This window comes from Erinaceus europaeus, chromosome 7 (assembly GCF_950295315.1).
Source record: "Erinaceus europaeus chromosome 7, mEriEur2.1, whole genome shotgun sequence".
Classification (NCBI taxonomy): domain Eukaryota; kingdom Metazoa; phylum Chordata; class Mammalia; order Eulipotyphla; family Erinaceidae; genus Erinaceus; species Erinaceus europaeus.
In genome coordinates, this window is record NC_080168.1 from 112,498,482 (window position 1) to 112,522,807 (window position 24,326).

The following is a 24,326-nucleotide window of genomic DNA, read 5'->3' on the forward strand; positions in this document are numbered from 1 at the left end:
TAGCATGCACAAAGACCCAGGTTCAAGCCTCCACTCCCCACCTGCAAGAGGGGAAGCTTCACAAATGGAGATGCACAGTATTGCAAGTGTTTCTCTCTCTCTGCCCCTTTATATCTCCCTCTTTCCTATCAATTTTTCTCTATCTCTGTCCAAGATAAAGAAATAAATGTATACATACACCAAATAGTAAAAAGAAAGAAAAACGGCTTCCAAGATACCCAAGCTTGTGAGACGCTGAGGCAATGCCAAGGCCAGCATCACAGCAAGGCTGTCATTTTCTGCAACCTGCCTTCACACAACTTGCCTTCACACAACAGCAAACCCCAAGGCTGGTATCAAGCCCATGAGGTGGTGTAAACAGCTTCTAGCCATGTGCCAGTATCACTCAGCCCACCCAGCCTCCCCAGCCTGTGCCCTGGGCTGTGACCACACACCATGCCCACCTGTCTAGGTCTCTGAGATGTTGTGCTCCTCTGTTCACCTGAGGCCCCTGGGTCCCTGCCACCCAGGAGAAGAGACACGGGAGCATTCCATTTCTCCCCCATGCTGTTCTCCCAACATGGACCCTGGCCAGCAGCTGCCCCTCAGTATGAACTAGAGAGGCTTGGTGAAAGGTCTGGACCCTGGGTGTGAAGAAGGATGTTAGAGTGGCCAGATCTGCATGTGAGAGGTCACATGGAAGGTGGGGGAGGGGTGCTCAGTGAAGGCCCCAGGACACTGAGTGCTCCCTCCAGAAGGGTCCCTGTGCTTCTTCCCTAGACCACAGGGCTCTTCCCTTGGGGATGAATTTCCTGCTGTGAGGGAGGCGTGGGCATGGAAGGAATAAGGAGTTCCAGCAGGACTTCCAAATGGCCCTATGGCCTCCATCAGTCCAGGCCTTGGTTTCCTCCTATGGCTCCTTCAGTTCCTGAGAGACTGGCTGGGCTGCTCTGTCTCACGTGTGAGCCAGGTCCAGGCAGTCTCTGGAACTGGTGTCAGTTTCTCTGAGGAGGCTTTGGGGGTGAGTTTTAGGTCTGACGGTAAAACATATTCAAGCAAAAGCAGAACATCTGCCATGGTGGAAAGGACAGAAGAAGGGACTAACAGCCCCTGGGTTCCACAGCTGTGAAGGGACCATGAGATGGGCTAGGGAGGCTAGGGGTTTCCTAGGCATCTGTGTGCACTGGGGTAAGAGGCACAGTGAAGCCAGAGATCACAGAACAGGAGATGAAGAAGGGAGAGAGTGGAAACATTATTTGATCTCCTCTCTCTCACCAAGTTAAAGTTAGACTACCTGACTTCAGAAACAACCATTCAATACTTGTTGAAAAATTTGAACGGATTAAAAGGAAGTGTGTGGGCACTCCCAGACAGGAGGTGATGGCTGAGAAAGGAGAATATACAGGAGGGAGAGGGAATGTCTAGGAACAGAACTCTCAGGAGAGGGCATGGGAAATGGAGGGTGGGACCCAGGAGGGGAGGCAGCTGGAGCCACCTCTCACACAGAAAGCAAAGCTGCAGGGCCCCCATCACCCTTGTGGGCGTGCCTGCCAGACGCTCCCCAACTTTTGTGTGCTGGAAAGATCTGAAGGGCTTGCTCAGCAAAGCTCAGGTGACAAGTGTCCCTTCTTCTGGGAGAAAGATTATCATGTAAGAGATACAGAAAACAAAGGCCAGGATTATTCCCACCCCAGACGGCTGTGCCTCCCTGAGAGAACCTGGGTGCACTGGTGCAGTCAGCTGAGAAAACTCCTTGCTCCTCCTGGCCTGTGTCAATAGACGCCATGATTCATATGTTCCCTGTGGAAACTGAGACTCTCAAACAACCTCTGCATGGAGAAGAGGCCCTGGCCTCATTCCCAAGGAGGAAATAACTCAAACAACAGTGATGCTGGGCTCTGAGTGCTGGCTGCCATTTCTCAGTGGATAGGTGTCGGCCAAGTCCTTGGTTATCACATACCTTGGAAAGAGTGTCTGTATGAGAGGTCACAGAGCCAGCACTGGAGGCTTGATTAGCAGAAGGGGATTCTCTTTCCTTAAGCACAACACAGAGACTGACTGAATACACTGCGGGGGGGGGAAAAAAAAAGCAAGAAATCAGAGACCTAGCAAAATAGCTGACTTAGATAGTGTGCTGCTTTGCCACGTGCATGGCCCAGGTTTGCAGGTTTGAGCCTGACCGCTACCACACTAGAGAAAGTTTCAGTTCTCCAATCAGTCTCCACCGCCCCTTCTGAAAAAAGTTATCCCAGAGTAGTGAAACCCTAGAGATGACCAAAAACTAAGTGAAATTAGGAGATGGATTCAATGAAAACGTATTGAATGGTTCCTCCAACTCCCACCCACCCCCACATATGGTAGAGACAGGGAAATGAGAGGAAGAAAAATGAGGTAATCAGCCTTGCAGACTTCTTGCCAGAGTATAGACTGACTGACAGGGGATATAAGCAATAGTCAATACGACTTGAGGAAAGCCTCCACTGGAGTTCTTGAGAAGTTTAAAATGGTGGGAGCCTTGCCCAGGTCAGAAGAAGAGGTCAGTGGGGAATCTTCTGGGATATAGTAGCATTCAATGGAGCCAGTAACTAGGGTCTTATAGGATACCTCCTTTCTAAAATGTTTATAATTTTAAAATTTAATTATTGAGAAAACTGGAGAGCCATCCAGACACTGCTCCACCATCCATGGAGTTTTTCTTGCATTGTCTTTGTTGCTCTCTCGCACGGACCAGGGATTGAATCCAGAGTTGGGTCAAATGCAAGCAGGTGCCCTACTGCTGAGCTGTCTCCCCAGCTATGCACCATCTTCCTGTTCTCTTCCTGAGGCTCTTGGCTTCAGCTTTGTCTTCCCACCAAGACCAACCACAAGCCCTTTTCTGAAGGGATAGGTGAAACCTTGTGCTGCTTTTGGATTCCCCACAGGACTTAGCACGATAGTCACATCATTCATACTTGCTTGCTCATATCAGCAGGAGAGAAGAGTCAACAAACATTTATTCACTGATTACATGCCCACACCATTGCAAAAGTTTTTTTTCCCACATGAAGTAGACCCATCACCCAACCCCACTGGAAAGCCCCATCTGAGGCTCGGGGCATGTTCATGATTGACCCAAGTGCTCACAACAGGTCTGTGGCAGACATGGGAGCTGAACCCAGGCCTTCCCACCCTCAAGGTTACACTCTGAGGTTTAGCAAGATCTGTGTCCTGAGAGTCATGTTCTGGGTGGGGGGTGACCCACATGCTCACCTGCACCTGTTCATGATCCGGATCATCGCATGTGACCTATAAGATAGAACTGGAAACTGAGGAACAAAATTAATGGGGTGGTGACAAACTCAACAGAGTGGATGTCTAAGAAAAGAGCACAGAGCAGGGTTTCCAAGATCTGGAATGCTCTCTTGGTGAGCGGGGTGCACCTGCTGAGACAGTACTCAGGAATAAGAAGCATCCCTTAGGAACAGGAAGGAACAGGAAATGGCAGCTGGAATGGCAGGGGCTTGTGATGACACAAGGTGTTTGGACAGGAGGGAGTGGGTCCCAGGCCTAAGAAAGCGGTTTAGAAATGAGGCAGTGGTTTTTTTTTGCATCCATTATGACATGCATGATTGGGACATGACTGCAAGCAATTAACGTGCTTCTCACTGTCTGCTGATCAAGTCGCGACTGGCAAGGAGTCTTCGTGTGGAGGAGGGACGCCCAGGAACCAACCAGTGACTCCTGCACCCTTCGCAGAGGGGAGCTAAGTGTGAGCTCAGGCTTGGCAGATGCCTCCAGGGTGCCATCAGAGGCCTCCATCAGCAGTGCCCGCCCCTCCTTGAGGCCCATAAAAGCCCAGGGGGCCTGAGGCTGCCCAGATGTCCGACTCTACCATCCCCCGGCACCAGCCCCAACCTAAACACTTCTCACCCGCCATGTCCAGACAATCTACTGTCTCTTTCCACAGCGGCAACCACAGGGGCTTCAGCACAGCCTCTGCCATCACCCCGTCTGGTGGACACTCCCGCTTCAGCTCTGTCTCCCTGGCCCGCTCCACGGGGGGGCATGCAGGGCTGGGAAGGGCCAGTGGTGCTGGTGGTGCTGCTGGCTTTGGGAGCCACAGCCTCTACAACTTGGGGGGCACCAAGCGGGTTTCTGTTGGGGGCTGCGGCAGCAACTTTCAAAGTGGCTTTGGTGGCAGGGTGAGCAGTGGGTTTGGAGTCAACAGTGGACCCTATGGGGGTCCTAGCTTCCCTGTAGACCCCTCTGGAGGCATCCAAGAGGTCATTGTCAACCAGAGTCTCCTGACTCCCCTCAACCTGCAAATAGACCCCAGCATCCAGCAGGTAAGGAAGGAGGAGAAGGAGCAGATCAAGACCCTCAACAACAAGTTTGCCTCCTTCATCGACAAGGTGAGCTGGGTGTTGTACTTGCCCTGTTGGGTTAAATGATGTCAATTCTAGACCTGATCCTATTTCCAAAGTAGGGCCCCTTAGCCTCACAGAACCTTTTACAGAATTTCCCTTTGGGGCAGGGGGAGGGTTGGGTAGATAGCATAATGGTTATGCAAAGAAACTCAGGCCTGAGGCTCTGAAGTTCCTGCACCACCATAAGCCAGAGCTCATAAGTGTCCTGGTAAGAAAAGAAAAAGAAAAAGAAAAAGAAAAAAGAAATTTCCCTCTGTCCTTCTTGGGAGCTATTTTAGCAACCATGAGCTGACATGGGTGTCAGCTGAAAAGTATACTTTCTTGTCTCTATTAGTTGTAGCATCTGGCTCTGCCTCTCCAGTTTCTCAAGGTTTCCTTCTCCTCTTTCCTTCCTGCAGGTGCGTTTCCTGGAGCAGCAGAATAAGGTTCTGGAGACCAAGTGGAACCTCCTGCAGGAGCATGGCTCCAAGACCGTACGGCATAACCTAGAGCCCTTCTTTGATGCCTACATCAGTGACCTCCGACGGCAGCTGGACAGTGTCACCACCGAGAGGGGCAGGCTGGACGCAGAGCTGAGGAGCATGCAGGATGTTGTGGAGGATTTCAAAGTTCGGTGAGTGGGAAATGAGCTTCTGATCACACCCAGTCATCCAAGGAGGTGCAGCAGGAGTGAGTGCCTGTGGGAGCTGGAACATCCAGAACTTGCAGCCCTTATCCCACGATCCCACGAGATGACAGCATGGTGTGGGGTAACAGAGGGTCCTCAGCTTCTGACTCACTGCTCACAAGAAGCTAGTTCTCCTTTGGCTAAGTGACACCATCTGACAAGGCATCACTGCGCTGGAAGCGCATATTTGTTAACCCTACAAGGCCTGGCCTCTGTTACTCAGATGGCTTGCATTTCCAGGAAGTGCATTATAGAGCTAAACAAGGCAACCTGACCTTCTTCAGGGACTTCTTATCATCTGGACTATACCAGGCGAGGCATCCGATGGAAAGGGATGGGTTGCCCTGGGTCTCTGAGTTTGAGTTAAACCTACTCACAAAAAGTGTACTATTCAATAGCCACCCTGAGGTTCAATGAAAACTTAACAAAACCTGCCTGGAGTAGTATCCTGAATAGACAATGTTTTGTCCATAGTTCCAGCAAACATTGGAGGCAGCAAATCTTTTTTAAAAATTAAAATTCTTTTTAAAATTTTTTAAAAATTAAATTCAAATTCTTTATCTCTAAGAAGATGGAGTTCCATAGGTATATATTTCTGTTCTGATAAATTCAATGCTTACCATCTAGTCTGAAAGAAAGGGAAAAAAAAGGAAGAAAGATAGAAGGGAGGGAAGGCGTGAGAGGGAATGAGAGAGGGAAAGAAGGAAGGAAGGGGAAATAAAGGGAGAATGAGAAAGAAAGAAAAAAAGAGAAAAGGGAAAAGAAAGAGGAAAAAGAGAGAAACTAACTTCTAGCAGAATTGAACAATTAACCCTTTAACTAGGTTAAGTGACTCAAGCAAAGTCATGCACAGATCAAAGGAAGAGCCAGAAAGGATTTGAGGCTCTTGTTCCACCAACAAAGGCCTCCTCTTGGAACAATTTCAGTGAAATATTTGTACAGCAGCTCACCTCCTCTCCCATGTACTTGCAGGTATGAGGACGAAATTAACAAGCGCACAGCAGCAGAGAATGAGTTTGTGGCCCTGAAGAAGGTGGGTGGAAATGTCTCTTTTTAAAAAAAATTTTTTTTATATATTTATTTTATTTATTTATTCCCTTTTGTTGCCCTTGTTGTTTTATTGTTGTAGTTATTATTGTAGTTGTTATTGTTGCATAGGACAGAGAGAAATGGAGAGAGGGAGGGGAAGACAGAGAGGAGGAGAGAAAGATAGACACCTGCAGACCTGCTTCACCGCCTGTGAAGCGACTCCCCTACAAGTGGGGAGCCAGGGTTCGAACCGGGATCCTTATGTTGGTCCTTGTGCTTTGCGCCACCTGCGCTTAGCCTGCTGCACTACAGCCCGACTCCCGAAATGTCTCTTTAATGAGGAAATTCAAAATGAATTTTGAAGTGTGGGATAACCTGATACTTGAGCCACCCAAGAAATATGACACCATACCTGCCAAAATGCTGGTTTTAATTAAGGCCTCACTGACCCTGCTTTGGGTTTTTGCTAGCCGAGGAGCTCAAGCCCCCAATTCTCAACACCTACCCACCCCAATCTCCAGAGTTTGATAAAATCCAACCTGGAAGGTTCAGACTCATGGATGGGGTCTCAGAGCAGTGTCCTTGGGTGTCATTGCAGGATGTGGACGCTGCCTACATGAGCAAGGTGGAGCTGGAGGCCAAGGTCAACTCTCTGACTGACGAGATCAACTTCTGCCAGATGCTCTTTGAGGCTGTAAGAACACTATGACTGTGTTTTGTTTTTCCCTGGGGCTGGGGCCTGGAAAGGGCTCTGCAGAGATTGCCATGCAAGGGGCCCCAGCCCACACTCTGCCCCAGATCCTCCAAGATGGGATGTGGGCTGGTTGTTGGGACCCAGGGAATTGCTTGAACTCTTGCCTTAATAAACCCTGCTATAGGCATCTATGCTACCCAAGGCATCTGCTCCACCCTCTGGGCTAGCAAGAACAAAGGACTGATTGCCAAAGTCCAGGTTACTGGACAGCATTTTCAAGGAACTATAAAACCCACCTCTCCCTGTCTCCTCTGGAGTAGTTAAACAGAGCAGGCTGTGCCAGGAGTTCTGGCTCTCTGAGATGCCAGGCTCTGGGCATGGCTGCTCTTAAGGCTGAGCTCTGTGTCTGAAAAGGAAGAAATAGCCAATGAGGAAATCACAATGAGAAGGGGCAGCAGGGACCTAAACATCACCCACTTGTGCAGAAACCTTTTGTGCTGAATTATGAATCAACCAATGTCCGAGTCAGTTCTGTAATTTAGATTCAACAACTCCCACCCTTGATACCCAAGTGATATGCAGATGAAAACTTGAGAGTGGTTCTGGGAAACACTTCCACCACACTAACCTATGACCCAGGACCTCCTAGTGGGTTAGCATGTGGCCCTCTATAAGGCCAGGTGCACCCAGGAAAGAGTAAGGGAAGTCCCTGCCATGAGGTCCATTGACTGGTGCCAGGATCCTTCTTTGTACCCCTCACTGACAGGAGCTGTCCCAGATGCACACTCAGGTCAGCGACACATCCGTGGTCCTGTCCATGGACAACAATCGCTCCTTGGACCTTGGCAACATCATCGCTGAGGTCAAGGCCCAGTACGAGGACATTGCCAACCGCAGCAGGGCTGAGGCTGAGTCATGGTACCAGACCAAGGTGAGTGTGGGTACTTTGATGATCACTTCTAGGGCTAGCAGTCTCTGTGGTCCCAGATCATAATTTAACTATGTGTCATAAGCCTCAGGAAATGTGAATGTTGTCATTTCCTTCAACTTGGAAGAAATAAATTCAGTGAATTACAATTCAGTGGAAATGCAACTAGTGCACTACTACACGGCTGATGTCGGGCGTTCAGTGCCCCTATCACTTGTGACCTGGTTGACACTGGGCCCACATCCAAAATAATCACTTAACACTTATAAAGCTGTTTCTTCTTCATCTTCTTCTTTTAAAATCTTTTTTTTTTTTTATCTATTAGAGATAGCCAGAATCAAGAGGAAGGGAGAAGGAGAGAAGGAGAGAAACAGAGAGACACCTGCAGCACTGCTTTACCACTCAAAAAGCTTTTTTTCTTAGTGGTCACGTCAAGTGCCAGTCCTGAAGAAAGGCCTTTCTTTATTTGCAATGTGCAAGGTCTGGGCACTGCACAGACACCAACAGACAGACCCTCAGTATGGACTGAAAGGAGCCTGCTCTATATTTTAACTCTCCTTGACTGCCTCAAATATCTTTATGCCTGATTAGCTTATGCTTGCAAGCTAATTCTACCTGAGTTGGATCCTGTGTTTATTTTGCAAAGAGTTGAGCTTCTACTGGATGCTAGATGTAAAACTCTAGTGACAATGCAAAAACAGACAAGACAGACCTGGCCCATGTCTTCAAGAAGTTTAGAGTCTAATCTACTGACAGGACATTTTTGAGTTCAGGGTATGTAAAGAGTTCTGGGCCAGGGAAATAACTTAGCTGACAGCAGAGGACTTACCTGCCTGAGGCTCCCAGTGCAATATATATATATATATATATATATATATATATATATATATATATATATTTTTTTTTTTTTTTTTTTTTTTAACCTAAGCACCACTCAGCTCTTTCTTATGTAGTACAGGGCATTGGACCTGGGACCTCAGAAACTCAACCAAGAAAATCTTCTGCATAACCACTATGTTATCTCCACTTCCCAGGGGTAGTTTTTTTCTCTGATTTTTATTTATTTATTTTACAATTTTTATTTATAAAAAGGAAACACTGACAAAAAACATAGGATAAGAGGGTACAACTTCACACAATTCACTTCACACCACCAGAACTCCATATCCTGTCTCCTCACCTGATAGTTTCCTATTCTTTATCCCTCTGGGAGCATGGACCAAGGGACATTATGGGTGCAGAAGGTAGTGTTTTTATTTGCTTGTTTGTTTGTTTCCTGAGAAAACAGTCCTATTTGGCTGGAAGGCAGAAATGAACACATTGTTGAGCAAGTTTGTGTATGGGGGGAAGGAAGGCTGGGTGACCATAGTGAGTTAGAGCTCAGAAGTACAGTAAGACAGAAAGAAGGTCTGACTTTCATGAGGTGCAGGAGACTGAGCTGTCCAACCATGAGAGCCGCTCTCTGTTGAATGCAGACCCCTCTGGTCTGGCTGCTCACCTCCAGGCTTCTAGCCTTTGCCCTGCCCTGAGCACCATCTCAGTCCCAGACTTTGCAGCGTAATAGACAGAGGAGGGTCAGGCATCTGGGGTCAGAATCAGACACAGCCCCTGAGTGGCCAGTGGATGTGAGGCACAGGTTAACTGCGAGAGCAAATGATTGAAGTTTATAGTGACCAGTTCCTGGAGGTGGCAAGGCTTCTGTTCCCTGTCACTGTGTGGATCTAAGATAGAGGAAGTAGAGCTATGAGCTTGTTCAAAACTAGACATCTCTTTCTTCAGAGTACTTCTCCAGTTGAGAAAAGTAGGGATCTCAGGGGGCTGGGTGGTAGCACTGACGGTAGAATTCACATGTTACAATGTGCAAGGATCCACGTTCAACCCCAGGTCCTCACCTGCAGGGGGAATCTTCACTAGTGGCGAAGTAGTGCTACCGCTGCTCGCTCGCTCCCTGTGTGTGTCTCTCTCTATCTCTCTATCCCCCTCTTCCTCATCAATTTCTCTCTATCTTTACTAAATAAATAAATAAATAAAAGATTTTTAGGGGCAGGTGGTGGTACATCTGGTTAAGCCCACATATCACCATGAGCAAGGACCTGAGTTCAAGCCCCTGCTCCCCACTTGTAGGGAGGATGCTTCATGCTTCATGAAGGAAGCCTGAAGGTGGCTATTTATCTCTCGCCTTTCTGTCTCCCTTCCCCCTTTCAATTGCTCTCTGTCCTGCCAAATAAAAATAGAAAGAAAAAATGGAAATGATTGGCCACTGGGAGTGTTGGATTCATAGTGTAGGCACCAAGCCCCAACAATAACCCTAGTGGAAAAAAAATTGAGTGGGGGCTTCACTCCAGCGTACTAGAGGGGGTAGGGTGCATGGCTTTCTTCTGTCTGAGTATGGTCTAGATTTGTACCATTGAGCTTGGAGCAACCTGGGTTCTGCTTCAAAGCCTTCTGTCCCGGTGCCTTCCAACTCCAATTTCCTGCATTTTCTTCCAACTCCCCAGCACTGCGCTGGTGTCTGGAGGCCTCCCTGGCTCCATGGTCATATTTGTCTGAATGTATGTCCCATGACCAGGGACTCCCCAAGGACATGGCCAAGTCATCACTCCATCCTTGGGATCTTCATGTTCCTTCCTGCTGCAGGGTCTACACAAAGAATGTTTTCCTAGTCTAGGATGCTCTCCTGTGGGTATAAGTCACTCCTTCTCTCTCTTTCAGAGCATAGCTCTCCCTCTCTGGAAGGACTTCCTTCACACACACACACACACACACACACACACACACACACACACACACACACAGCCACATCTGAGTCAGATCTCTTTTCCACACTCTCATGCAGCCCTGAACATTCCTATGGTAGGACTTGGAACTACACATTTGATACTATAGTGACTTGGTTCATGTCTTTCTGACCCTGACAACTGTCAGTAGGGGTGATTATGTTCTCTGTGGACTTCCCAGAGCCTAGTGCAGGCCTGGGAAGTAGATGTCAGCTAAATAAATGATGGAAGGGTGAGGTAGTCATCAGTCCCCTGAACATGGATGGGCCTTCTGCAGTGCAGGGATGCCTGAGCCATGCATTTGTGGAGGTGACTGATGGTCCTGGTTCTTTCAGTATGAAGAGCTGCAGGTCACAGCCGGCAGACATGGTGATGATCTCCGCAACACCAAACAGGAGATCTCTGAAATGAACCGGATGATCCAAAGGCTGAAAGCTGAGATTGACAGTGTCAAGAAGCAGGTAATCTTCCAGGATGTTATTTCTGCCATGCTGTGGGACTCCAGCCCAGAAAGCAGCACCCCACTCCCCACCCCAGGAGCTGTCGTTAAGCCCCCTGGCTTTCCTCCTTGTTGCCTTACAGTGTGAGAGCCTGCAGGCTACCATTGCCGATGCTGAGCAGCGTGGGGAGCTGGCCCTCAAGGACGCTCGGGCCAAGCTGGTGGACTTGGAGGAGGCCTTGCAGAAGGCCAAGCAGGACATGGCCAGGCTGCTGAGGGAGTACCAGGAGCTCATGAATGTGAAGCTGGCCCTGGACGTGGAGATCGCCACCTACAGGAAGCTGCTGGAGGGCGAGGAGTACAGGTCAGAGCAGAGACACTAACTCCACTCCCAGTTGCTTGGGCATTTCTAGGAATTCAGGTGACTGCAGCTCCCTCCTGTCTGAAAAAAGGGAGCAGAATTCAGCTGGAATTCAAATGATTAAGGATGTAAGTGCAATTTCTTTCCAAGCTAGCAGATATTTATGATACAACTACTTTTATCAGGACCTGGCCAGTTTGACTTCTTAATCAAAGTCTATTGAAAGTAGGACTATACATGAGGCATGGAAGGTTCTGGAATGAGAATGAAAAGGTCCTAGGATTTGTGTTTATAGATCAGCCATAAAGTAGCCATGTCACCTTGGGTAAATCGGTTATCCGTCTTTGGCCCTCAGTGTCTTCGGTGACAAAGAGGCCAAGTGATAGGATTCCCAAATCCTAGTGGCAAGTTTGTGCTCATGCAGCTGCCAAATGTGTGAACCAGGAATCCTCACTCAACCTTTTTATTCCTCATAGTGCTCACCTGTAAAATAGTGATAACAACTGTTTCTACCTCCTCTCACTGAGTGTGAAGTCAAGGCATACAAGTGAAGCTCTCTGAACAATGTCTGGTGCACAAGTGTTCCATGAATGTCAGCTGTCACTCAGTTTAGTGGCCAAGGACATACATAGGATTTGGAATCAAATGAATATGTATGGCTTCAAATTCACCTTTGTAATTACAGACAACTTTCCTGAGATATATTTTTTTCTATCTGTAAGAAAACTAAGATGATCATGCCTACTTAATGGGTTGTTGAGAAAATTAAGTGACACAGTAACATAGTTTCAGTGACAGGCACCCTACAAAGGCTGGCTCTTCTCAGGACAGAGAATGCAATGGTGAGTGCATGCCAGGTTTGTGCTCAAGACCCTAACCAGCATTACTCGGGTTGCTACAACAAAAATAGACTGACTGCTGCCCTTATTGTGTTTATGATTCAGACTCTGAACTCCAGCACTGCTCAGAGCAGGACAACAGCCATTGCAGAGAGACACTTCTGTGTAATTAGCTCCCATCTTCTGAAAGTGTGGACCTAGTTTAAACCCAAAATGCGTTTCTGAGATTACGGGTTTTGCCCACATGGACCTCAAGCTTGACAATATTTCACTCATCCCATTGTCATTTTCTAATACTTCCAGTATTTAAAGAGTGCCAACTTCCCTTGCTTCTGCAATAAATATAACAAAGGTTTTATTTCTTAATGCACTCATAACAGTTACAAAAACGTTTTTTCAAATGCCCACAGACTGTTGGACACTAGTAATCTTCCTTTCCCCACTCTTTCCCATCAGGCTGAGCGGAGAAGGTATTTCCCCAGTTAACATCTGTAAGTGTGACAATCTCTTTTATCCTTTGGGGCTCTTGTGGGTGGAGGGGTGAATGGAGGTTTTGGGTACACAGGAGGGTAGAGGGAATACAGGAGGCATTAGAGGGAGCTCCTACTGATAGAGTTTAATCTGAGGAAGTACGAGGTCTTTAATTTGTTTTTAAAAAAATATCTAAAAAGTGTCACATTAGGCGAGGGTTATTCTGAAACCATCACAGACTTCCCATCTCCAGAACTCTACCCATTTCTCCCTGGAGTTGCAAGTCCAGCTCAGATATGAGTATTCCATGCAAATGAGATTATTTATTTATTTTGCCACAAGGGTTATTGCTAGGGCTTAGTGCCTACAATGAATCCACTACTCCTGGCAGCCATTTCTCCTTTTTTTTTATTAGATAGAACAGAAAGAAATTGAGAGGGGAGTTGGGCGATGCAGAAGGAGAAATACACCTGCAGTACCTATTTCACCACTTGTGAAGTTTCTGCCCTGCAGGTGGTGAGTGGGAGCTTGAACCCAGGTCTTCACGTATGGAAATGTGTGCATTTAACCGGGTGCACCACCACCACCTAGCCCCCCTCTTCTCTTCTCTTTTCTTATAAGGGTACTAGTCACATTGCACTAGGGCTCACTCTAGTCACTTCATCTTCACTAGATTACATCTGCAAGATCTTATTTCCAAACAAGATCATACATAGTACTGGGAGGTGAGCAGGATTTTTGAAGAGCACAATTCAGTTTTCCTCCTGAACACTTGAGAACAAAGTACGAAATGTTGAAGGTCATTTGAGTTAAGAGGAGAGGAGGTTGGTGAGGGGAGAGAAAAAGAGCAAAGTTCACCAGCCAGTGGGCCTCTTGTCATTAGATCAATCAGGAATGTTCTGAAGATGGGGTGGGGATATTCCTGTGACCAGGAAAATAGTTCAACTGGTAGAGTGCAGGACTTATGTGTCTGATGCTCCCAGTCTGGTCCCTGGCACCACATGCATTGGATTAGTGCTTTTCTCTACTTCTCCTCCATGGGGAACTTTATCTCGTATGAAATAAATAAAAGAATGTTTGAAGAAATCTTTAAAATAAAATAAAAGAGGGTCTAGGCAGTGGCCCACCTGGTTAAGCACACATGTTACAATGCACAGGGACCCAGGTTCAAGCCTCTGGTCCCCATCTGCAGGGGGGGAGAGCTTCATGAGTGGTGAAGCAGTGCTGCAGGTATCTTTCTGCCTCTCTCCCTCTCTATCTTTCCCCCTCCATCTGAAATTTTTCTGTTTTATCCAATAATAAATAAATAAGATTTAAAATAATAATAATAATAAAAGAATATTCCATGCTCCCTCTGGGATTCGGAGTGTGGCAGCTTGGGAACACCAAGGTAAGCACATCCATGACTCCTGGAGTCTTCTAGAAGAAAGAGCAGGGTCAGAGCAGCAGGGCATGGTGGAGTGGGAGCAAAGGAGAAGGTAAGCTCTGAAAGTAAAAGAGCACAGAATAAATAGTAGGGGGACAGGAAGCCACCTGGCTGAGGCACAGGGAGCCCACAGAATAAATAGTAGGGGGACAGGAAGCCGCCTGGCTGAGGCACAGGGAGCCCACAGAATAAATAGTAGGGGGACAGGAAGCCGCCTGGCTGAGGCACAGGGAGCCCTCTTGATCTATAGCAGATACACGCACCAGCTCTTCCAAGACTTGAGGCTGCAGGCCCTGACACCCAAAGTGACTTCTCCCCAGCCTGGATTCTGACCATGTCTCCTCTCCTCTGCAGCAGTGGTCACCTCCACCATGTCCAGTGGCTACGGCAGTGGCAGCAGCATCGGAGCAGGAAGCCTGGGTCTCAGTGGTGGCAGCGGCTACTCCTTCACCACCAGTGGTGGGCACAGCCTGAGCACAGGCCTGGGGAGCTCTGGCTTCAGTACCAGCAGCCGGGGCCATGGGGGCAGCAGCTCCAGCATTAAGTTAGTCTCCACCACTTCCTCTAGCCGGAAGAGCTACAAGCACTGAAATGGAGTCACACTGCCCCTTTACCCTGCCTGCAAACCAGCTCCCTCCACTAGCCTCACCTGTCTGCACCTTCAGGGACACCTGGGGTCCTTCTTCTTCCCCTTCTCTCCCCTCCAGCTGGCCCACCTGTGCTGCTGGGAAGACTGGCACTCTAGCTAAACCCCACTCAGTCAAGCCAGACTGCTCCTGGAACCCTCTTTCTTTAGGAACCCTCCCCCCAACACACACACACACACACACACACACACACACACACACACACACACACACACACCTGCATCTGTTCCTTCCCCAGCCCTCATGAAGAAATGAGGAGTCTGGGTCTCCTAGGTTCTCAGTCTGCCTGTTTCATGATGCTTATAAGCTGTTTGCTGAAAGCAAGGGCCTTCTCTCCCCATCCTGGAATGTGTCTATTAAATGCATGTGGAATGTGTTCCTGTGTCCAGCCCTCTGTTTGGAACAGTGAAGAGCACAGAGTAGTTCTCTGCCTCCAGGCCTCTGATGCATAGAGCCCCAAACAAAGGGTGCCCAGAGCATATGGGGAGCTGGCAGGGCCAGGAGGACAGATGCCCTGAGCTCTGCCCATTTCCTCCTACCTCTTTGAGAAACCCCTGGGCACAAGCCCACCCAGTTTGTCATGCAGAATCATGCTGTCCCCTCCCTAAAACAGACTGGATTCTAAAGATACTGGGAGGCCCAGCCCTCACAGCAAAGGGGCTGATTGTTCCCTGACAGCTTCAAACTTGCAGGCTTGTGCAGGGAAATAATAGGCCCTGAAAGGAGTTAAATGTCAGCCCTGGGGCAATGTTTTCAACAAGCAGCAAAGTCATTTAGCCAAAATTGCAATTTGCAGGAAGCTAGCACATTCCTGAGTTTACAAGGCCTCCTGGACTCCTCCCATCAGGCTTGGTCAGAGCGGAGCCTAGGGGCTTAGGAAGGGTACAGCCGAAAAGAAAATCGATACAAGTGTCCACCAGGGGTCCACCACAGTTTTGCAGGTTGAAGGAACAGGTGACCAGAGAGGGATGCACAAGGCCATGAACCCGGGCAGAGAGGACAGGAGTGGACTACTGAGGGTGACCATTTGGAAGGGCTGGGAACAAGGAGATGCCGGGGGAAGGAGAGGAATGACTCAGAGGACAGTTGTGAAATGTGCCTGGTCCCCTGGGGGGAGAAGAATGGTGTAAAAGACCTTAGAACTAGAGGAAAGGTGACAGATTTGACCTTAACACCAGCCCCAACCCTAATTAGCCATGAGGATTTATCAACACTTTAATGGCTCCATGTGCAAGACAGGAATCATAACCTCTCCCACATGCTACATAAAGTTCATGAGAAGACAGGTGTAAGGTCATTACCAACAGAAGCTGCTCAATAAATATTGACAATGGTCACATTCTGCATCTGCCCGCAAGGCATGAACAGGAGAATCCGATGACAATGTGCTTGCCAATCAACAATCATGTACGTGGAGGCATAAGTTGAATCCTCAACCAATAGTTTGTGTTGACCTGCTTCCTCAGTGACCATGACCATAATGGAAAGGGTATAACCAAGTGCTTGCATTCAGAGTCCAGGACCTTGGGACCAGATGAGAGAGAGTGTTCCAGAAGGATTATCTGTAGCGCATGACTGAGAACCATGAGGTGGAGGTGGAGGGCTGGCTAGGAACTCAGACCACGGTCCTGCTGCAGACCAGAATCCCCAGGCCCAGTCCTGCCCTGGCAAGGGTGTTCCCAGGATGATTATTGGGCAAGAAGACGGGCTGTGTCCAGACATGCCACTGAGATAAACTCAACAGAGGGGTCTTTGATCTCCTCCGGCCAAGCCCAGTTCTTGGAAAGAATAAAAGTCAAGGAGCTTTTGGGAGAACCAGACTTGGAAGGCTTCTAATCTATTGGCATTTGTATCCAGCTGACTCTCTGGCACCAGCTGTCACCATGACCCAGTGCTCCTCAATCACCATCAAGTCAGGGGGTTCTTGGAAATTCAGTGCGTCCTCCACAAGCCTCCTCCCCGGCTGCCGCCCCAGCTTCAGCTCTGTCTCCGTGTGCCAGAGTGGGAAGAGTTTTGGGGGTGGCTTAGGTGGGGGCTTCGGGACAAGGAGCCTTCATGGCTTTGGGGGCAGCAAGAGAATCTCCATCAGTGGGAGCTACTGCTCCAGCCGGGCCAGCTTTGGGGGTGCTGGCTATGGGCTAGGTCTTGGAGAGAGGATGGGGGGAGTCTGTGGTGTGTATGGAGTTGGATGGGGGATGATGGCTGGAGCTGGAGGCATTCAGGAGGTCACAGTAAACCAGAGTCTCCTGACACCCCTCCACCTGGAGATTGATCCATCTCTCCAGCGTGTTTGAAAGGAGGAGAAGGAGCAGATCAAAACCCTCAACAACAAGTTTGCTTCCTTCATCGACAAGGTGAGAGACTGGTGGGTGGATGGCACCCATCGGGATCACTCTTTTCTGGGTGCAGCTGAGGTCAGCTGTGCCTCAGGGCACAGTGGTCCTGCAGGCTGGGCAGACCACTGAGGGTGTAGGGCAGGGCTAGGTTGTCCATATTGTTGAAGCAGAAAAAGGAAATATTCATCTCCAGATTCCAGAACCCACTTATGTGGATAGAAATGATCTTGTGCTTGACCTAAAAATCAGATAGCCAGGGCCAGTGAAATAGTTCACTTAGTGTGCTGCTTTGCCATGAACATGATCCAGGTTCAAACCCAACCCTGCACTGAAGGAAGCTTTGGTGCTGTGGTCTCTCTCTCTCTCTCTCTCTTTCTCTCTTTTCTCTCCTTCTCTTCCAGTAAAAATTTGAGAAAGAAGAAAGAGAGAAAGAAAAAGGAAATCAGACAGTCAGAGGGGCTAGGTTTGGAAGGAAGGGGTAAATAAATGAAAGTTTACACACTCAGTTCACAGAAGTGGCCTAGGCTCACTGTCCTGGACACCTGCTAGGGGCAGGTCCTACTTTGAAAACCTCTCTGGTGATTTGGGTCTGTCTAGGTAGCAGGGCTATTGACAAGTTGTGGGGAGTGGGGGTGAGAGTGAGGGGAGGGTGTCTCTCAGTGTCTCATATTTTTCTTTTGCTTAAATGAAAGTTTACAGTTCAGTCCTGAGTCCCCTCTGCTGGGTGGCCTGGACTCCTCGAGGTTTCCCTGCTCTGGGAAAAGAAGTATTTATTTATTTATGTACATGCCCTATGTTCATACCCATGCTAGTCAATTTTGCCTAGTAAAAGCCAAGTCAAGAATCAGGTCATCTGTGAATACCTAGAATATGGAAAGACAAAGCCCTCAACTAAGAGGTTGCCAGTCTAGAGTCTATTTTACCTCTACTGCTAGGAGACTGGGTGGACTAGATTGGTCTCTCTACAGACCTATCAGCCTGTAAAATGGCTCACGTGGTCACAGATGTGTGAATGAGTAAACTTAACCAAAGGGACTGCTGATACAATGGTTCTTCAACTTTGCAACCCCACGACGCCTCACTTGATCTGGTGCTTGCACCAATGGGTGTGAGATACCAGGATGCTGCCTTGGCTCATCTGGTGGAGACTGGGGAGATTTGTAACAGGTCCTGCCTACCCTCTGCTGATCACAGAAGAGAAAGCTGGACTAAGGGGTACACTTTTTCAAGACCCTCTATCGGCCCACTCCCATCTCCAACCCCTTTGTTCTCTGAAGCAGTGTGTCATCTTAACAAATACCAGTAGAAGGATTTTTTTTAAAAGGGATGATGATATTGTATATCAGCAAGGCTACTTCCCTAGCTGAGAAGTATAATTTGAGAAAACCAAACCAGGGGATTGAGAGATAGCTCACCCAGAGTTCAAGCCCCTGGCACCACATCAAAGCAACATGGATGGCAGCAGGGGAGGCTTCACAGATGATGGAGTGAGTTTTTGTTGTCTTTTCTCTCTGTTTCTTCTATCTGAAATAAAAAAGATGGTGGTGGCTCCAATGAAATCCTATGGATGCAAAATCCCAGTACCAGAAATAAGGAGAGAGAGAGAGAAGTTCACAGTTAAAGAGCAGAGCCTTCTGAGAAAATAGTGAGAGGAAGGTGTTTATACATGTCCACAAACTAGCCAGGAACATGACTGGGATCCTGGTAGGTGCACCCAGTGTGACTTCCAAGTGACTTTTTCTGATATTTCAGGAGTGAATGGGAAAGTGAACCCATGATTTAGCTCTAGGGAAACCATGTTAGAAAGAAAATTGAAGGCTGGGAAGACAGTATAATGATTATGCAACAGACTTTCAGGTCTGAGGTTCTGAGGCTCCAAGTTCAATCTCCAGCACCACTACAAGGCAGAGCTGAGCATTGCTCTGGTCTCTCTGCCTGTCTTTTTATTTTACCTGTCTCATGAAAAAAAAAATGTTAAAAGTAAGAAAATGGAAAGAGAATTTATTTTTTTGTCAAGAACCTCTTCATTTGTTGGGAATCAAAATCTCCTCCAATAATGTGATGGATGGTGGCATCTTTTTCCCTTTAGTTACTATTGATCAGTTAAATTTGGGATCTTCAGAGGGCTCTCAACCCCTGCCCCACTCACCCTTGCTTCTCCCCCTCCAAGCCTTGACTGCCTCCCAAGGTCTTTGACTAGCACCTGCTTTTCCACTCCTGCTATCTGCCTTCAGACTCCTGAAGCGGTGGGGGAGCCTGTCACTGGACTCTGGGGTCTGTCAGGTCTTCCTGCCCATTGGCTGTTATGTGGGTGGAGGCCACATCCCTGCAGGAAGCTGCTGACTGGAAGTTCTCATAGTCTTTCACCTCCAACTGGGGCAGGTGTGGTTCCTGGAACAGCAGAACAAGGTCTTGGAGACCAAGTGGAGCCTCCTGCAGGAGCACAAAGTCACCAGGACCAACCTAGAGCCCATGTTTGAAGCTTACATCAGCAACCTGCGGCGGCAGCTGGATTGCCTGGGCGGCGAGTGGACGCAGCTGGAGACGGAGTTGAAGAACATGCAGGATGTGGTGGAGGACTTCAAGAGCAAGTGAGTGACTCGAGTGGTAGGGAGGAACCAGAACACACACACTGAGGCACTTAGGCAACAGAATGAGATGCAGAAGTAGAAAAGGGGGCCATGGAAGTAGCTCACTTGGATAGTGTGCTGCTTTGTCATGTGCACAGCCCAGGTTTGATGCCAACCCCCAGCACATTGAAGGAAGCTTTGGTGCCGGGGTGTCTCCCCCTCCATGTACCTGTCTATCTGTCACTTTTTCTTTTTTTGTATTTTTTAAAATGTTTATTGGTGATTAACAAAATTATATGGTAGTATGGAGTCTCTGTTACTTTCTATCTGAAAAAGTCAGTGGAGAACAATGAAGTCAGGTCCAAAACATAATATTAATAATTTAGGTATAGGCAAGGGAGACAGTATAATGGTTATGCAAGCAGACTCCCATGCCTGAGTCTTTGAGGTCTCAAGTTCAATCCCTTACACCACCATCAGCCAGAGCTGAGCAGTCTCTGGTAAAATATAATTGATTGACTGATTGATTGATTGATATATGTACATTGATCCAGATGTAGACAAGAGAAGTAAATTCAGGTGAATTATTTATTTATGTGCAAGTATGGAGTAACCATCCAAGAAGGTTCCCTGAAGGAGGAAGCTATGGAGTTCAAGGCTGAGAAGGAAAGTCCTAGGGGAGGAGAGAGGTGTGGGGGGGTGCCCTCCTAGGTAATGAGCAGCCTGCTCCAGCGGCAGGCATGTGAGAGACCCAGCCAGGACCGTGATCTTTGTCCTCTGGCCAAGAGCCTGCGAGCTGGGAGCCACAGAAGATGGGGGTAGTTGCACAAACTTAGGAGAAGAAAAGATGGTCAGATTTCATAAAAAGGCAGCATAATAGAACAAGTCAAAATGCACATCAGTTCACCCCAGAGAGTTTTGGGGAAGGTACAGCAGTGAAGATTCGGGGCAAGCAAGAACTGTGCCCAGACACTCCAGGACAGTGGCGGCAATGTGATAGTAGGGGAGGGTCTGATTATGCACAGGGCCCGGGATAGTCCTTCTTAGTTTTGAAAGGACAGCTCCAGGCCACCTTGTAGGAGGGAAAAAGCCTCTGAGGTCTGAGCCACCTACCCAGACTACTCAGCTCATAGGTGGAGGGCACACAGCCCCAGCCACAGTGTTCAGAGCTGCTGAGGGGCAGGTAGGCTGGTGCAGAGGAGAACTGGGTGGGAAATGGGTCTTCTGGTGAGGTGAACCTTGCTTCTCTGTCAAGCTAGCAGGAGGCAGCTCCGTGTGCCCCTGGGGAACAAGCTAGTGGGGTTGTTCTCTGGAAGTAGATTAAGGAAGAAAATGGAAGGGTATCACCTACTGCTTTGAAGAAGGTTTCCTGGCAGCTGCTAAGAGCACAGCAGGGTGGGCACAGGGTCAGCCAAGGACACAGCCTTCTTCCTCAGACCTCCCACCTCTATACAGATGGGGTCCGGTGAGATCACAGGGTGATAAAGGAAGTCTGTGAGGCCCCGATGGGAGCCTAATCTCCCTTGGACAGTACTGCAGAGCCACAAGGAACAATGCTAAGATGAAGAAGGCAGCCCAGAGAGAATAAGGGCTATTCCTTCCCCTGTTGTTAGTCTGATTTGGGCAGAAGTGGCTGCTTCACTTGGGGTTTGAGGAGAATGAGGATTCACTAAAGGGGAGCCAGGCTGGGGCAGCAGTCTGCCCAGTTGTTGGTATGCATGAGACCCCTTCTGTTTCATTTGGTTTAAATCCCCCCTGCTTAACACTATTCTATTTACATAACCACTTCATTCTATTTACATAACCACTGTTAACAAGTTCCACCCTCCCTCCAGGGCATTTGTGGTTCAGTGATAGGATTCTCTAATCTGCCCCCTCTTTGTCACACTCTGATTTTCACCAGTCACTTTTCTCTCCACCCTCTCTGTCACATCCTGTTTCCACCTTACTTGGCAAGTATATATAAAGACAGCATTGTGAGTTTTACTTTACCTAGAGTTTAGCTTAGCTCGGCTGCATCCTGCATGAATAAAGAGATACTGCCTACAGCTCAACCATGAGTCCCTGGTCGTCTGTTACCCGCCCATGAAGCCAGCCCAGCGAAAACAACATAACCCGTCAAAAACAACACCCAGTCAGCTCTGGAGACCCACCCTTGCCTGCCCACTGACAGCACCACTGTTTGACCTCACGCTCAGAACCTGCTGCTAACATCCCTCCACTGCTGGCTCCTTCCACAGGTATGAAGAAGAAATCAACAAGCGCACAGTGGCAGAGAATGAATTTGTGATACTAAAGAAGGTAAGGGGACAGAGATACTCCCTGACTCCTGGGCTCAAACAACTCCTCCCAAGAGTGGCAGCTGCATGTAAGCCAGTAGCCTTGTATATAAGGCGTGACCTATTCTGTAGTGCCAACCTGCAAGCAGAGCTGACTTTGGTAGTGAGAAAACTTGGCCTCAGGGAGGTAGCACACTTGGTTGGGCACACATATTACAGTATGCACAAGCCCAGGTTCAAGCTTCCAGTGCCCCTGCTTTAAGAGTGGTGAAGCAATGCTGCAGATATCTCTCTTTCTTTCTCCCTATGTTTCCCTTGCATCTCACTTTCTCTGTCAATTAAAAATAAGTAAATAAATACATTTAAAAAAAAAATCCACACTTGCCAGAGAATCAAAAATAGATCAGGATCCAAGACTCCAAAGTTCTGTCAATCTCAATACCAGCCCCTCCCACAGGGCCCCAGGAGAGGTGATACATGATGGTCTTTTCCAGAGAGGAGAGTCCAGGTCATTAAGTCAGGATTAGGTTGGGGGCAAAGGCAGGACATGTACCAGCTCCTAGAGGTAGGAAACTTCCTTCTTAGCCTTAACTATCAAGGAAGAGGAACGCCAGTCAGAAGCTCTGGTTTAAGGGAAGGAAGCATTGCCTAGCCAAGTACAGAGCTAAGGAGGGGGAGACCCTGGCAAGCCTCAGGGGCACAGGAGGTCAAAAGACCCAGGAAGGGATTGTCCTCAGCAAGTGGAGGTGATGCAGAACATCTTTCTTTCTTTTTCTTTTTTCTTTATTTTTAATTTTTTATTACTATCATTATTTTTTGCCTCTGGAATTATAACTGGGCCTCTGTGCCTACATTATGAAGCCACTGCTCCTGGAGGTCATTTTTTCCATTTTTAAAAAAATTGGATAGGAAAGAGAGAAATTGAGAGGAGAAGACAGAGAGGGGGGAGAGAAAGATAGACACCTGCAGACCTGCTTCACTGCTTGTGAAGTGACTCTCCTGCTGGAGGGGAGCTGGGGACTTGAACCAAGATCCTTGCTCAGGTCCTTGAGCTTCAGATTATGTGTGCTTAAGCCAGTGCACTACTGCCCAGTCCCCTAAAGAGCATCTTTCCACATGGCACCAGCCATTAAACCAGTGGGCATTCCCGGAGAGCTCTGACCCTCATGGAGCTTGGATCCCTGCAGATGCCAGCCCATGGCCTGGGTCAGCATGCTCACTGCCAGGGGCTGACATCCTCCTTCCTGCTGAACTTGTGCAAAGGGGCAGGGAGGCAGACAGAATGGGACTCAAGTGACAGCATGCCCTCTGTCTAGGATGTGGATGCTGCCTACATGAACAAGGTTGAGCTGGAGGCCAAGGTGGACGCCATAATGGATGAAATCAACTTCCTGAGAGCTTTCTACTAGGCGGTAAGCAGTATCTGTGTTCCCCCGAGTAGGGCCAGGGGCCGGGATGCCTTGGCCAGAAGGGCAAATAGGCTCTTTTCTGGTCTCTCTGTGGCCTACATCATCCACAAACTTCCTGGAACACGTTTTAGTTGTACTTTAGGTTTTGAGAACCACTGCTCTAGATGACTATGACAAGTGATGAGTAACAGAGGAGTTGCTGACTGCTTCAGAAACCACGATATGTGGACAGTAAGGTATTCAATACTCAGAGAAATCAGCTGAAAACAGTACTATGACTAGTCCTTCGGAGACTGTCTAACCTGCTGGGAAGATCAAGACCTGAATTGTTAGCCAAGTGTCACCTCTGCTGTTTCAAGCTAACCTCCATTTCCTACCCCTCAGGTGCAAGTTGGGAAATGAGGCTGGGATGCAACAGAGCTTTCTGGCTCTTGCTGACTCAGTTTCTTTCTAAAGGCTGTGTGAAAGGCTATGTTTTCTTGGAATATGAGACATCAAAAGACAGGACAGATAGGTCACAGCAGCGTGCATTGCCTTGACAGGGAGATCAGCTCCCAGAGAATTCTGGCAGACTTGCCATGGCTGCCCCCTCCCTGTAGATGGATTGGTGGAATAAAGAACAGGTAGTAAACTGAGTGGCTCCTCTAATGTCCTCCTAGGCCCCTTCAGGCACACAAAGCGTATTCTACCCCAACAGTGCAAATGAGACCAGGCTTGCCTCCTGGTCTGGTCACAGTGTCCCTATGCCTATGCAAACAAAACCTTCTTCAGCTCCCATTTGTGTCCCTGTTACAGGAGCTGGCTCAGCTTCAGGCCCAGATCTCTGAGACTTCCGTCATCCTGTCCATGAATAACAACCGCAAGCTAGACCTGGACATCATTATCTCTGAGGTCAAGGCTCAGTACGAGGACATCGCCAACCGCAGCCGGGCAGAGGCCGAGTCCTGGTACCAGACCAAGGTGAACTGTCAAGGTCAAGTTCATGAAACAGTAGAGTGAACTAGAATTTCATATGCAAAGGAGAAAAGGTTTTCGTCTCAATTTGATGAGCTCAAAGGACCTAAGTTTG

General features: G+C 48.3%; 1 protein-coding gene, 1 long non-coding RNA gene and 1 pseudogene across 3 annotated transcripts; 2 read left to right on the forward strand and 1 right to left on the reverse strand.

Moving 5' to 3' along the window:
• Positions 1-3,820: 3,820 nt before the first annotated feature.
• On the forward strand, positions 3,821-14,756 carry LOC103109183 (keratin, type II cytoskeletal 75-like). Of its 2 annotated transcripts, none has more exons than XM_060195310.1 (9): positions 3,821-4,370; positions 4,784-4,998; positions 6,025-6,085; positions 6,680-6,775; positions 7,542-7,706; positions 10,816-10,941; positions 11,063-11,283; positions 12,576-12,610; positions 14,374-14,756. In XM_060195310.1, the coding sequence occupies exons 1-9, from the start codon at positions 3,837-3,839 to the stop codon at positions 14,604-14,606; spliced, it is 1,686 nt and encodes a 561-aa protein (XP_060051293.1). In that variant the 5' UTR covers positions 3,821-3,836; the 3' UTR covers positions 14,607-14,756. The 2 variants fall into 2 exon arrangements, with proteins under 2 accessions (XP_060051293.1, XP_007518284.2); XM_007518222.2 differs by having other exon boundaries at positions 3,822-4,370; positions 14,371-14,756.
• Positions 14,570-15,532, reverse strand: LOC132539514 (uncharacterized). The gene is made up of 2 exons (XR_009550848.1): positions 14,857-15,532; positions 14,570-14,817 (listed from the first exon to the last, which is right to left on the reverse strand). It is a non-coding gene; the product is annotated as an uncharacterized LOC132539514 (long non-coding RNA).
• A 65-nt stretch (positions 15,533-15,597) lies between these two features.
• Positions 15,598-24,256, forward strand: LOC103109274 (keratin, type II cytoskeletal 5-like; annotated as a pseudogene).
• Positions 24,257-24,326: the final 70 nt, after the last annotated feature.

What these genes read in the sequence shown, in the direction of transcription:
- LOC103109183 (XM_007518222.2), top strand. Translation starts at nt 3,837, where the DNA reads ATGTCCGACTCTACCATCCCCCGGCACCAGCCCCAACCTAAACACTTC. An exon ending in TTGACAGTGTCAAGAAGCAG is followed by an intron (nt 10,942 to 11,062) that starts GTAATCTTCCAG and finishes GTTGCCTTACAG; the next exon opens with TGTGAGAGCCTGCAGGCTAC. An exon ending in CTGGAGGGCGAGGAGTACAG is followed by an intron (nt 11,284 to 12,575) that starts GTCAGAGCAGAG and finishes CTTTCCCATCAG; the next exon opens with GCTGAGCGGAGAAGGTATTT.